General features: G+C 31.9%; 1 protein-coding gene across 1 annotated transcript; it reads left to right on the forward strand.

The window, feature by feature from the left end:
• On the forward strand, positions 1–5,899 carry LOC143570442 (phosphoinositide phospholipase C 2-like). Its single transcript, XM_077056094.1, has 9 exons — positions 1–318; positions 1,710–1,906; positions 1,991–2,126; positions 2,212–2,451; positions 4,025–4,245; positions 4,318–4,435; positions 4,505–4,648; positions 5,328–5,414; positions 5,523–5,899. The coding sequence occupies exons 1-9, from the start codon at positions 16–18 to the stop codon at positions 5,814–5,816; spliced, it is 1,740 nt and encodes a 579-aa protein (XP_076912209.1). The 5' UTR covers positions 1–15; the 3' UTR covers positions 5,817–5,899.
• Positions 5,900–15,558: the final 9,659 nt, after the last annotated feature.

Below are 15,558 nucleotides of genomic sequence, written 5' to 3' on the forward strand. Positions count from 1 at the left end.
ACTCTTTCACCTGCGATGTCCAAACAGACCTACAAAGTATGCTTCTGTTTCCGGCGTCGGTTCCGGCTGGCCGCCACCGAATCGCCGCCGCAGATCAAGGAATTGTTCGAACAGTACTCGGAGAACGGGATCATGACGGTGGATCACCTTCACCGGTTCCTGGTTCATGTTCAGAAGCAGGAGAATGCTACCGTGGAGGATGCTCAGGCGATTATGCATAGCACTGCGCATATCTTCCATCGCAAGGGGTTCAATCTCGAGACGTTCTTTAAGTACTTGTTTGGGGATTCTAATCCTGCTATTGACCTTGATCGTAAGGTAATTGATTGGTTTTCAAGTCAAACCTTTAAGTTTCCACAATTGGAAGTGTGACATGACGTCACTTTTGCTATTTACAAATTTACCGAAATTAGTTATAAACAGTTGATGATTTCACATGTACAAATTGTGAACTGTGAATTACTGCTTCCTTTTATTTTGGGGAATTCAAGATAGTTATAATCAAGGGTGTAAATGTGCCGAGCTCAATTAGTCTCGAGCTCGGCTCTTTTAAATTACAGCTAGATTGAGCTCTAAGTCGGCTCGTTTTGAGCTCTATTTTTAGAGCTCGTGTGTGGTTCATGAGTAATTTTTCAAACTCGAGCTCGGCTTATTTATTATTTATTAATTAACTAGGTTGTATGGGTAGAATAACTGAATAAAGGAAAAATCAAATTGTTAACTAAGACACTTTTCAAATGTTTGAATAAATTTTATATTGTGTATGATCAAAACATGTGATGCCTACCAAGTTTATAAATATGAATGCATTTGGCTCATTTATAAGCAAGGCAAAGACAATATTTAGATTATAATTTCACTGCAATGATCGACACAACTTCAAGAAATCCTATTTTTTCATATGCCTTACCCTTTTTATAAGCGAGATTATCGAAAGAGTTAGCATTTTTGCATTGATTGTTGAAGAACCACTATCATCAAAATCAAACTCCTCCATGTAGATTTTTGACAAGCTATATGTTGGTAACTTCTGTCAAACTATTTTAATTTTAAAATCATAATATTTAACTTCACAATTTAGTGATTTACCAAATTGAGTTTATTACCAATTTAAGCTACTTAAAATGGGTAAATGGGTTATAGGAGGAAAATAGGGATGAGAAGGCACCTGAGAATAACTTGTGGCTGGAAATTTATTCTTTTATTAGGTTGAGGATTTATATATGTTTATAGTTATTTTTATGTATTTATAATTAGTTTATATATTCTTTTAATTATAATTTATATATGACGTAGTATACATTATTTACTTATTTTTATCATGATTTTATGCATAATATTAATTATTAAATACATATATATTAAATAAAAGTTATATAATTAACATTCTCATTTGGGCTCTCGAGCTCGATAAGTGAAGCTTGGGCTCGAGCTTGTTTACAGGTTTATTTTTAGGCTCGAGCTCGTTTAAGCTCAGCTCGATTCAAGCTTTTTTGCAAGTCAATCTCAAGTAGCTCATGAGAGGTTTGGCTCGTTTGTCATAAACCCAAACTAATATCTCCTAACATGAAATAGATTGTTCAGATTATGGTTATGGTTATGAGCCATAAGCCCATTACACATCATAAACCATTTGTAAATAACTCATGTACTTGCTTGCCATTAAAGAATAACTGAAAGAATGTAATATGATCTTTGGTATGTATCAGGTTCATCATGATATGAATCTTCCATTGTCTCACTATTTCATATTCACCGGTCACAATTCCTATCTTACCGGGAATCAACTGAGCAGTGATTGTAGTGATGTCCCCATAATTCAAGCATTGGAGAAAGGTGTTCGAGTCATTGAGTTGGATATATGGCCTAACTCAACCAAGGATGATGTTCATGTTCTTCATGGAAGGTATGTAAATAACAATATTGTTGCAAAAAAAAAAGTTGATTAACAGACGATCAATTCTCATGAATTTTTGATCATGTTATGTAGAACATTAACCACTCCAGTTCAACTAATCAAGTGTTTAAAGTCTATCAAGAATCATGCCTTTGTTGCATCTGAGTACCCTGTAGTTATTACTCTTGAAGATCACCTTACTACTGATCTTCAGGCTAAAGTGGCTAAAGTGAGTAACTAACTTATTGATGACTTGGATTGAGTAAAAGATTCACTTTCTTGATTTGATTTCTTTCATTCATGATGGATTGTAGATGGTTACCGAAACCTTTGGAGACATGCTGTTTGCTCCCAATGCAGAAACTTTAGCGGAATTCCCGTCACCGGAATCTTTAAAAAGAAGGATTATTATATCTACTAAACCGCCTAAAGAGTATCTTAAAGCAAAAGAAGGCAAGATAAGTGGAAACGGTTCACAGAAAGAGAATGACTCATCAGAAGCTTGGGGCGGTGAAATTCCCAACTTCAAATCCAAGAGTACTGCTAATTTTCAGGTACTTTACAACCATAATTTGTTGAATACAAGGTGGGCCCATGCCATCTGAGGTGTGCATGGGTCGGTTTTGAACACAAACGAATCAAAAACCAGAAATTTGGTTTTTGAGATTTTAAAAACAGTTTGGTTACGTTTTTTCGGTTTTACGATTTGTGCAAAAAAGAAATGGCCCAAAATAATGAATATGGGCTTAAATTTTTTTGTTAATTAATAATTAATTGATTAATATATATTTGCGCTAAAATATTTGGGTCAAACTATTTATTAAGTTTTTATGTGTTACTTAAAATCTATAAATAAAATCAAAATCCATAAACTCGGTTCGTTATTTTCGGTTTTAATTACAGGGAAAATCTCATAGAATAGTAACCAACTTTCAAAAGTGTTCCAATTAGGTCACTGATGCATATTTTCCCCAAATCGGGTCACTAAATCTTCAAATCAAGTCTCACTGATTTTTGTGTACGTCAAGAAAGAAATGGATGATAAGATGTGGGTGTCGGAATTTGCAATATATGTAGTTAAATTTAAAAATTTTAAATAAACGTTAATTATATTAAAATTTAAAAATAAAAAATAAAATTCACGTCGCCACTCAACGTCAACTTCAAAAAAAAGATAAAAAGATTTCCTATGTGAAACAGAAAATAAATTGGCTAAAAAAACATGTTAAAACTTTTAATTTAATCAAACACGAAAGTTGAGTGACCTAATTGGAACACTTTTTAAAGTTAAGTGACCTAATTGGAACACTTTTGAAAGTTGGTTACTATTCTATGAAGTTGCCCCTTAATTACATGCAAAACTGAAACCCAACAGAAAGTTTGGTTTTTATGAATACATAAAACCAAACAGTTGGTTTTTGTTTGGATTCGTTTTTTTTCCATTACGGATCAGTTTTTTTTTTTTGTTTCATGAGCACCCCTACATTTGAATATCTTCTTGCAAGTAAGGGTGTGCATGGGTTGGTTTGGGTCGTTTTCGGCTAAAATCGAACCAAAAGCTGAAATTTTTGTTTGAATTTTGAAAACTCTTAGGTTTCATTTATTTATATATTTATTTTTTGGTTTTTGGGTTTGCTTTTGGTGTTTCAGTTTTGCCATTTTGTCTTGAAATCTTTTGGGGAAAAATATTTTGCCCGAAATCTTTTTGTTTGTTAATATGTAATTGATTATTATACATTTGGGCTAAAGTATTTGGGTAACTATTTTTTAAATTCTTATAAATTACTTAAAATTCAAACTAAAAGAATGATAATCCATAAGTTGGTTCGGGTCAGTCTTTCCATTTTTAATTACATGTAAAACCGAATCTGAATTGAATATTTGATTTTTACAAAAACACAAAACCAAAATCTTGGTATCTTGGTTTTTGTTTGGGTTCGGTTATTCCGATTTGGTTTTTCTGTTACGGATCGGTTTTTTGGGTTTTAATTACATGCAAAACCGAACCGAAAGTTCAGTTTTTACTAAGGCATAAAAGCAAACCGTTGGTTTTTGTTTGGGTTCAGTTATTTCAGTTCGGTTTTTTCAGTTTTATGCACGCCCCTACATCTGACTATTGCCTTGCAGGTCCAGCAGGATGATTTGGAAGAAGAAGAGGAAGAAGAGGAGGATCTTCAAGATGACCATTGTGCCCCTGAATACAGGAATTTAATTGCTATTCATGCTGGAAAAGGGAAGGGCGGTTTAGATGATTGGCTTAGAGTTGACCCTGATAAAGTCAGACGTCTTAGCTTAAGTGAGCAAGAGCTTGAAAAAGCAGCAAAAACTCACGGCCCACAAATTGTCAAGTTAATATCTTAATTTCACAAATGTTTTATTTTATTCACAAATAATATATGCTAAGAGTTAACTTGCTCTAGGTTCACTCAGAGGAATATTCTGAGAGTGTATCCTAAGGGCATCCGGTTCGATTCATCTAACTACAACCCATTGATTGGGTGGATGCATGGAGCTCAAATGGTGGCATTTAATATGCAGGTTAGATGTCTAATAATTCAAAGTTTGGTTTGTTAAAAGGAATCTTCTAACGGAATCTGTTATTTGCAGGGGTATGGAAGATCACTTTGGGTGATGCAAGGAATGTTTAAGGCCAATGGTGGTTGTGGATATGTTAGGAAACCTGATATCTTGATGGAAAAAGATTCCATCTTTGATCCAAGAGTTACATTACCTGTCAAAACGACACTCAAGGTAAATATCATCATTTTACTACTTAGCTTTACAAGTTATCACTATTGTTTTATAATATCGTTTTCCTCCATCGCGCATGCATCGTCTTTGTGGGTTCTTGTATTTACATTTCTCACTACAAAACACAGATTGGCAATATTAAATTTGGGGTGCTAAAACGGGTTGAGTTCGTGGTTCCAACTTCACATGAACCTAAAAATCGTGTCAAACGTATAAACCAAAACACGTCACAGATATTTACAGCTTGATACGAGCACAACCCATTTAATCCGATTTTTTTCTTTTTTGCAAATTAATACTATAAAATTACAATTTTACAACAAAAACTACAAAGATATATATATAGAGTTACATTTTAATTAAAAAAATATCATGTCATTTCTCTTTGAAGTTCAAGTATTGGCATAAAATACCCAACCTATTAAATTTTGTGACAAAAAACACATCTAAGAAAGCAGAACATATGTAGTTAAACGGGTCAACTTGTGAACTCGCTGGGTTGACACGAACACGACCGTTCAGCTAAACTGGTTCGGGCCTTCAGCCCGCTTTTACTAACGCCAAACTTGTAAATTTCGTGTTAGGTTTGTGTCGTGTCAGATATTCACCTCTATGTTAAATGACCGTAATTAGTGGAGTTTAAATTTCACAATTTAAAGTGTTTCTTGTTGCCTCTTAGGTAACCGTTTACATGGGTGAAGGATGGTACTATGATTTCTCACACACGCATTTTGATGCATACTCGCCTCCAGATTTCTACACAAGGGTAAGCCACTTTATGTAATAACAGTCAAATGTTGACCTTTTACTCGTCAGTTTTTCGGGTCAACTCAACTCGTCTTGATCTACAAAAATGTAACATTTTGTAATGCAGGTTGGAATTGCTGGAGTACCTGCTGACACAATAATGAAAAGAACAAAAGCAATCGAGGACAATTGGATCCCAGCATGGAACGAAGAATTTGAATTCCCGTTAACTGTCCCGGAACTCGCTGTCCTCCGAATTGAAGTTCACGAGTATGACATGTCAGAAAAGGATGACTTTGGTGGTCAAACATGCCTACCGATTTCAGAGTTGCGTAAAGGCATTCGAGCGGTTCCGTTGTACAGCCAAAAAGGCGAAAAGTACAGTTCGGTTAAGCTACTTATGCATTTTGACTTTGTGTAGGTAGTTTCATTTGTGATTTGTTGTGTTTGTTGGAAGGTTGGTGAAGTCTTGTCGTGTGTATATGTATGTTATTTATGGAAGTGGATTGTATGAATATTTATGAGGAGTCTTGTACAAACCAATGAGAATGTTTTTTGAGGTGAAGTTCGATGTGTAGTGTAGAAGTGTGTTCTAAAGATCTATGCTTTTGTGTGTATACCATCTTTACGTAACAGGGTGTTTATGGTCTGGTTTTAATGAAAGTTGATCTGAACCGCTGACCATGGTTTTGGGTCAGCTGGGCAGGTCAAAACGGTTCGTTTTGATAGTTGAACAAGGTTTTTTCTCTAAATGTTGTGCATTAACTCTTTTTAAACAATGTAGTTTATTAACATAATACATGTAAATAAAATAGATAAATATAAAAGATCGGTAGTAAGTTCAGTTTACAACGTTGGTTTTAAGTTCGAATGGTTTTAAGTTGGAAATTGTTCTTGGAAGTTGGAACTGCTAATTGTTAAACTGTCAAAACTGAACCGTCAAACCGGCTGTTTTATATCAATTTGGATTTAAGATTTTATCGGTTTATAAATGACTATATTAGATTATTAGGCTAGCATTTAAAAAACATGGCATTGATAATTAGCCATAACCAATACTAGGTGGATGATATTAGGTATAGGTGGTTGGGAGTGGTTGGCAGGTTATGGTAAAATATTTCAATTTTTATTTTTATTCTTTCCAAATGTTAGTTGTTTACAAGAATTTTTAATTAGGCTGTTCACTACGGAGGGGCTAAAGCCCTCCATAGTACCACATCACCGTCACGTCATCATCACGTAGGCTTGTCGCCCCTCTTCATAACGTCCCTCTATGGGTTAATGCCCCTTTACCATGTCTATTATTATAATAAACAAAAATCATTGTTGTGTCACATAACACCTAATTGTTTCATTTTTTTGCCAAGTGGTATCATTATTTTTCAACTTTGAAAGTCATAACAATCTAATTAAAACAACTTTTTTTTAAAGGCAAACCAAAGCATATATTAAATAACAAACAGGTACAACAAGTTGAGGTTTAGCAAGTAGCTAGTCCACAACCCAAACCACTAGCAGTGAGCATCACAACTATTACAAAACAACTATTTACACTTGGAAACTACACCAATTCTCTCATGATAAAGTTTCTGCACCCAACCTAGTTTTTACCCAAAGAAAACTAAAAGCTTTTATATCTCCTACTACTCTTTCCACCGTGACCCCCCGAGCCATTGAACACCATTTCATCTAATTAAAACAATTAATAAATATTTTAAACATTCCATATTAATGATTTATCTATAATTTTGTAGTAGTAAATAAAGTAAAAAAAATAGAAATAAAAGAACGTATGTAAAACTTTGAAACTCATTTTAGTGTGTGTAAATTTGTGTTGTATGTTTTTAGTTTATTAGTGACCGATTTAAATGCTTAGAAGGTGTCATGATTCTTCTTTACTCTGAGAAATACGAATATGGTTCATCTCATTTGATTATTTTTTACTATTAATTCTATATTATAAACTTTTTTATATGTATTGATAGTTTTTGCTAAGGTTACATAATTCAGAACTCAAAAGGTATAGTAGATTGATTATGGTACATATCAGTACTCTTTCTTTCTTTCATATCTAATAATTATGTGTATTTTTTGTCACGTGTTAATTGATAGTGAAATCCATTATGCTTATTAGTTGTCACAAACTTGCATTAGCTAGAGTTTTGGGCCAGACTGATATAAAAAATGGGTTGTTTTGATCCCTAAAATGCAGTGGTGTTATGATGAGTTTGTTTCCTTGATGATATGTTTATATCCATTTACACTCATGAAGTAAAATTCATATATTCTTTGAAGAGTATACTGGTGGTGATGACAATGTTGTCTGTTATAGACAAAACACTCATTTTTTTTCTTTTTCTTTTTGTTTTTATTTTAAATCTTGTAAGTTAATGCCATAAAGGCATAAAGTATACGTGACTATTATAAATGATAGCAAAATGGTTGTAATTTTGGGTGTTGCAAACCGATTTAATACAAAATCATTGTAAATGCAAGAGTAGGGTGTTCGAAATACTAATATGTTTCTTTTAAGTTGGTTGGTTATTATTATGATTTGTTTGTGTTCAATCTTCTATACAAGAATCTCAGAATGATGGTTTGGTTTTCAATGAGATACTTATTTGTTGTGAATAAAACCCTTGCAACAGTTTTTTGACTCTGATTTACGTATTGGGTCACAACAAGTACCACTTGAAACAGACCCACTATTAATATGTCTTGGAACATTTCGTGTAAGTTCAACTTGTATTCGACCCTTTAACTAAACGGGTCAATTTTGCTACTTGTGTTCTCTTATAGCTGGCAAAACGGACGGGTCGTGTCAGCTGGCGCAACGCATAAGAACCAGTTTGGTCGGTACAAGTTAGGGTCAAACTAGTCATTTTAAGAAAAATATTACTTTTGGTTCAGAACATGTTTTCTTTACACTTTTTTTTTACTTTTACATACAAATATAAAACTCACTATAACTGTTTAGTTTCTTGTATGTTGTTGGAGTTGAGTAAAATGTATCAAAATCATCTAAAATTTAAAGTTTAGTAAGATGTCATGTTTGAAACCGAAAAAATTGTGATAAAATGCCTATAACTTTATTAGTATTACATTTTCTTTACCGATATTACCAAATATATAGTTGCTCTTACTTCTAATTTTATAACCTAAGGCTTGAATTAGAAAAAAAAATGACTTGAAGTAAGCCACACATGTTTATTTTTTTTATTGGTTATGGATGGTTAATAATTTAATATCATTAAACCCTCAACTTGAATCATTTGGATTTTCTTACCGATAAAAACTCTTGCAGCTGTTAGTTAACTAACAAGATATGTTGAAACTAACACAATAATATACTTAGAAACAGTTTGTTTACATTTTTCAGCTCTTGTGATTTTTCAAGAGTTTTGATGTGTCTTTTTGTATATGATTATTGCAATTTGAAGAACCAGAATCATTTAATAATATGATAATGAATGAGATTTAATTTTTCAAACCCGTGTAATACACGGGTTTATAACCTAGTTATATATATTTATATATGTATGCATGTATGTGCTTGAGAGAGAGGGAGAGAGAGAAAAAACACATGGCCCATCACAAACTTTCCAATGTCGCCAGTCATCATGAGCCCCCCCCCCCCCCCCCCCGGGACCATATATCCATCCCCAAAAAAGCCCCACAAACCATCCATAGCAAGAAGTCTGAACATACCAACAAATTTGTTGTGAACATAGAGATAGGTTGGTGTCCTATTAGCACATCAAATTAGAAATATGTATAGGTTCAAAATGAATTTGAGAAAATTTATGATGTTTGAATAAGTTTAACTTTTTTTATGGCTAGAACTAATTTTAATAATTCTGAATATTAATTAATATATTAGAATTAAGAGAGAAGCGCGAGAGAGAATGTTTTGAGAGTTTCGTACATTTTGCTTATTTTTTTAGACTGACTTTTTTGGCTATCGCGCTCTTCAAATTTGAAGAGCTCCGTTGCCTTACTCTAGCCAGACTATGTTGGACCCACTTTGGCTCAAAGTTTGGCTTGGGCGTTTCCCCGGAAAACCATACCGTCGGCTACCACTTGACACGTGCCGCCATAAGAGCATAACTCTCTAGCGAAACACACAGTGGGACGAAAACTCGGTCGCTAAAATAATAATAATAATCTACCTATTCTAATAAAGTAAAATAAATGTGGACACTTGTCATGTTTTGGTTAATTCTCACAATTTTTTCCCTCCAAAACTAATATACACTGCAAAATAGATTTATTGTCAAATTTGTTATGGGTTCAAAGTGTTGACTTTAAAATGTCAAAAGTATGAAAGTTAGAAGTTTAAACATAATCCGGGTTTCAAATTTATTTTTAAGGGCATTTTTTGAAATAATCAAAAGGTTCGAGATTTGACAAACTGACTATTTTTCCCTCAACTATTAAAATATAAGAAAAGATTGCGAACACTTTCGACATGCCACCCCCATGCCATCAATGCTTCTAACTTTTATCAAATTTGAAATATTTATGTCAACATTAATTTTTCCTTCAATGGTGATCAGAACGTTGTATAGGAAGCATGTCATGCAAAACTATGCTTAAATGAATAATCATAAAATTGAATGGGTTAACATGTTATTTTTTATGTTGTCATTATGACAAAGTCGAGAAGCCCTCTGAAACTTATCAAAATCTTTTTCATGGTGTAGCTCAGAAAAACATAGCTTTTGAAGAGCATCCATTGTTACAATTTAATGTTCTACTTTCCTTTGATGGGTGGTAAATTGATAAATATATCAATAAAGGTAACGCTCCTTTTGTGTTTAGGCTGAGTGGTTAGAACTATTATCGTATGAGAAACTTTATTTCCGAAATTGGTTCATAACCAAAAGTCTTTCAATTATATATATATGGTACCGAGAATGAATTTTTCAATAGAAAGAAGCATTCTCGGGTACGTTTTTGCACGGGCCTTTTTTTTATTAAGTTCATTTAAAAAATCATTTTGATAAGTTTATGTACACATTGTATTGATACAAGCATAGATGTTATACATTTTTTTTTCATATACGCTATGTATTTATTTTTTCACTTATAATTTTATAATTTGAATTATCCCGTGTGTGACACGGGCTCTAAAACTAGTAAATAAATAAATAAAGAGAAAATTACTGTTTGCGTCCCTGTGGTTTTAAGGCTGAGGCACAATGAGTCCCCGAAAATTTTTTTGAACTGGTTGAGTCCCTGTGGTTTCAAAAATGAACCATTTGAGTCCCTGCCGTTACTTAATTTTCAGGGTAAACTTTCATTTTACTGAAACCATAGGAACTCAAATTGTTCATTTCTGAAATCATAGGGACTCAAGTGATTCATTTTTAAACCACAAGGACTCAACCAGTTCAAAAAAAATTTCGAGGACTCGTTGTGCCTACGCTTTAAAACCACAAGGACGCAAACAGTAATTTTCTCGTAAATAAATAAATAAATAAATAAATAAAAGAGCTTGGTACATTTGATGATAAATTCTATCGCATATAAAATGAGATGCATAAGAAGTTCAGAGATCGATGATTTAGCGGGGTGAACGGTGAACAATTTAGTTGTTATTTCTAAAAGTTTTATAATAATAAAATTTACAAGTAAAAGGAAAAAAAACCATTCGGGTGTCCACCGATTAAAGTGAATGTTAACAAATAGTCAAATACACTGTATGGTTAATTTTCAAGCCCAACCGAGAGTATTGTTACTATAAATAAGACAGTAGTGGTCACTGTTACACATGGATGTTAAATAATGTTTACAATTATACTCAATCGTCCATTCCTTCTTTAGAATATTCTAATATGTTCATGTGTGCTAAGAATATTGCCATTATTAAGATAAGAACATTAATCAAACTCTAAAACCAATTTTTTTTCTCGTTCTACTAATTAACAGGAAACTATAAGAAAACGATTTGGTTAACCTAAAAACCAATAGGCTTTACATGTTAATCGGTTTGATTTTAAATATCTTGAGCACAGCTAATGAAAACACAACATTTTATTGTATTAGACCTTCAATATCGTTGCAACTCCATGGGCTCACCCGCGAGGTTTTCTTTCTTTTTCGTACCTAGCCAGCCTATTAACCAAACAAACAAATTGGATAGGTATCACACTATCAATCCTATAATAGTGTATAACTAAACTCCCTTAAATGTGAAAGAAGCATACAACCTAACGTGATGAATGAAAATAAAGGCTTTTAAGTTGACTTAAATAACTTTATGTTGATTTTCTTTTTACCAAATTTAAGTCCCTGTCGTGTTTGGTATGAGTTGCTTCATTCATTTTAAGGTCGTGTTTCATGACAACTCAATTTTCTAACAAATTATATGTTGATTTGGGTTTTAACTTCATTGGGTGGGTCAATTTCTTCTATTTTAAAATTTTAGCAAGCTAAGCATTAATGGAATGTAACTTGATCAAACCGAACTTAAAGTTGTATTCAATCAATGACGAATTGATATAACTCATCAAAACGTAAACACATATGATGAATTTTGATTGAATAACTCTTAATCTTATAACCGGAAAAATATAACTCTAAACTGAATACAAACTAACCATAATCACAATTTTGATTATGTTATATAGACCATGACTCGGTACAATTAGAGATGAAATCGAACTTCTAATTAAATAATAAATAAACCCACATGTTTATCTACTAATATAAGGTAGTTATTATAAATTAAATACAACTCATTTAATTTATCCTTAATTGATTTAATTATCTAACCCACTTTCATAATTCAAAACCGGCCTACTTAGAACCGCCCCATTACTCGAGATCAGCCCAAACCGCCTCACCAACCCGAGGACGGGAATTAAAGCCAATAGGCCAACACTCAATGCATATTATACATTGTGGAAATTATATACATGTATTCTTATTGATATAAGGTTATATTTTATACATAGGGCAAATACCATAAAAAACCAACATACAATCTGTTTTTCCTTGTTAAAGTCCTTCAACAATTTTTTACACGTTAAAATCCCTCAACATGTTAAATTTGAACTAAAATATGACATAACTTATAAAAACATTTCAACATATAAATAATGTTCCTTGCTTCGGTTGGTAATTCTAACACATTTCAAGAATGTGTTACAAATCCTCAAAATTGAGTATTAAGAATGTGTAATTATTTACTTTTCCCTGCTGCAAGCTAGACTGTGTTAAAAGTACTGGTTATAGCCTTATAGTATTATGATGGTTCACTAATCATCCTAATTCAAGTTTCATTAAAAAAAGGAACAAAAGAAAAAGGGTAAATACCATCAAAAACCAACATACTATCTGTTTTTTCTTGTTAAAGTCCCTCAACAATTTTTTGCACGTTAAAATCCTCCAACATGTTAAATTTGAACAAAAATGTGACATATCTCATAAAAACAATACGGAAATGATTTTTTTGTTTGTGTTAAAAATTTCTTATGTGACATAATAATATATGTTTGGAGAAAGTGAATATGGATTTTTCTGTCATCTAACTCATACGTGAAACACATCAAAACACGTCGTTTTAATCAAATATAACTAAAAAAAGGTTAAGAACTTAAAATAATAAAATTCTTTTAAGCAACAACCTATAACGCCAAGAGTGAAGCACCTGCCACAATGATAAGTGAAAACCAAAATTGATAAGAACTTGGAACAGTGAAATCGAGTATAGCAACTGCATTCAACATCCCGCACAAACTTCATAGCCCATTTCCAAACAAGATACATTCCTAATTATTTTTTTGGTACTGTTTAATTCATTCCATTTTTCATTTTTCTTTTGTTCTTTTCTTTTTTAATGAAACTTGAATTAAGATGATTACTGAACCATCATAATACTATAAGGCTATAACCAGTACTTTAACATGGTCTGGCTTGGGGAAAAGTAAATAATTACACATTTTTAATACTCCATTTTGAGGATTTATAACACATTCTTGAAATGTGTTAGAATTACCAACCGGAGCAAGGAACATTATTTATATTATTTATATGTTGAAATTTTTTTTATAAGTTATGTCATATTTTTGTTTAAATTTAACATGTTTAGGGATTTTAATGTGTAAAAAATTGTTGAAGGACTTTAATGAGAAAAAATAGAAAATATGTTGGTTTTTTATGATATTTGCCCTTTATACATACAAACATTTTTTTATCACTTCAAAATTTTCAATGGAAAATAAAATATAAGATTATTTAATTTGTTTTTATTATTATTTTTGTACCATCTTAATTTGGTTTACATATAAAGCAAGTGGATTAAGCTTTTAACTTTTTTTAACCATTTTAAGTTCTACAAACTTTGGTTTTACTTTTTAAAATTCTATTTTTCATATTTTGTAAATAAAGGTCACTCTACCGGGTTGATTACGGTTGACCCAAGTCTTCCTTGTTGAATCTAGTTTGGCCCTATTTAGTTTCATATCGTGTTTCTATCGGCTTTATTCATGTCTCATTGAAATCGTGTTTTGCATCCAATAATTGTAATTGTGAACCATAGAAAGAAAATATCCATAAACAAAATCATTTTATTTTATTTTTTTTTATCTTTTTTTTAGTTTGAATTTGGGTTGCCCGTCAAACACTTCTATATCAATGCGAGATTCGATGTTGGTCTTCTATTGGTGTTCGTAAGCAAAGAAGAGGTCAAATGCCACCCAATTATGACCCTTTCCTTTCCTCAACTCAATTTCTCAAAGGAACTCAAGGGACCCAAATAACCACAAGAAAATTCAAAGCATGTTGTAAACTAAATACATGTGGGGATGTTCCAGTTTGAAAGCATATAGATAGCTTGTATTGTCATTAATATGAAGGAATGATAATTAGTTGAGTGTTTGACGCACACGGACAATTCCAGTATCATAACTAAGGGTAAAGTCAAAATGCGAAGGGAGACAAAAATGAGGAGTGTGAGAAAGATTTGTTGTCACATAAGAAACCTTTAGAAAATAATAAAAAAACCATAACTCAATATATAAATAAAAAAGAAAAATAAATAAAAAAACCAAAATGTTTCCCAGGTCATTCCTGTTCCCACAAAAAAAATCGACGAAAATACACAATGGCAAGAAAAAAGACACAATGCCGAAAATGAACAACCAACACAATAATAAACAAAAAAAGAACAGAATATATCGCAAAATATATAACACAATGCCGAACAAAATATGACACAATGTTGAGTAATATAACACAATACCAAGAAAAAAAGACAGTGTCTAAGAAAAAAAGATACAATCAATGATGAAAATAAACACAAAACACAATAATAAACAAAAAGACACAATGATCTTTTTCACTCAACATTGTGTCATTTTCAATTTTTTTTTTCAGAACGAGGAAGACGGTGAAAAACATTTTTGTGTTTTTACATTTTTTATTTTATATTAAAATTTGAGTTATAATTTTTATATTAATTTTTTGTTATTTTTATAGGTTTTTTTTTCTATAAATTCTTCTTAATTTTGTCTTAATTTATAGAATAACTTGACCCCATAATCATCACGTATCCGGTTTGAAACATTTTTATTGGTAGTTAAAAATTACCCATTAGAATACTCATATTCAATTACATCTAACAATTTTTCAATTCAAAATTTCAACATTTTTATTGGTAGTTAAAAATTACCCATTAGAATGCTCATATTCAATTACATCTAACAATTTTTCAATTCAAAAAGATTCCAGTTTCTAAAAACTTCAACATACTATTTATAATATACATTTTTCAGATTATGTAAAATATTAATATATTGAATTTCGATGTGAATACGAGTTCAAACCACGTATGGGAAACACCCATCACAATTCCATAAAAAACTTTTAAAACTAATCTCATACCAAAAACAGTTTCACATCTTTTGTTTTCTTGCTTCCATGCACATACATATTTTGATGTCCATAAGATTACCCTACTTTATAACATCTAAACAAGCACAAGAACAGCAAAAACAAACAAATCCTGATTTATTCCATTTGAGGATCTTGATCATCCTTGCTTTCCACAATCACAATCACAATCACATCCTCCAAAAAATGTCAGTCGCCAAATGTTTGATCCAACATATATACACTTTACAAATTCCCAAACATCCCCATAAAAATAAACCAAATCA

The sequence above is a fragment of the Bidens hawaiensis genome, unplaced genomic scaffold (genome assembly GCF_021521415.1).
Source record: "Bidens hawaiensis isolate Kalapana, Puna unplaced genomic scaffold, B.hawaiensis_p1.1 tig00024985_1, whole genome shotgun sequence".
Classification (NCBI taxonomy): domain Eukaryota; kingdom Viridiplantae; phylum Streptophyta; class Magnoliopsida; order Asterales; family Asteraceae; genus Bidens; species Bidens hawaiensis.

Excerpts from the sequence above, each read along its gene's own strand:
- LOC143570442 (XM_077056094.1), top strand. The coding sequence starts at position 16 with ATGTCCAAACAGACCTACAAAGTATGCTTCTGTTTCCGGCGTCGGTTC. Across the intron at positions 2,452-4,024 it reads AGAGTACTGCTAATTTTCAG|GTCCAGCAGGATGATTTGGA; the intron begins GTACTTTACAAC and ends ATTGCCTTGCAG. Across the intron at positions 4,649-5,327 it reads CTGTCAAAACGACACTCAAG|GTAACCGTTTACATGGGTGA; the intron begins GTAAATATCATC and ends GTTGCCTCTTAG.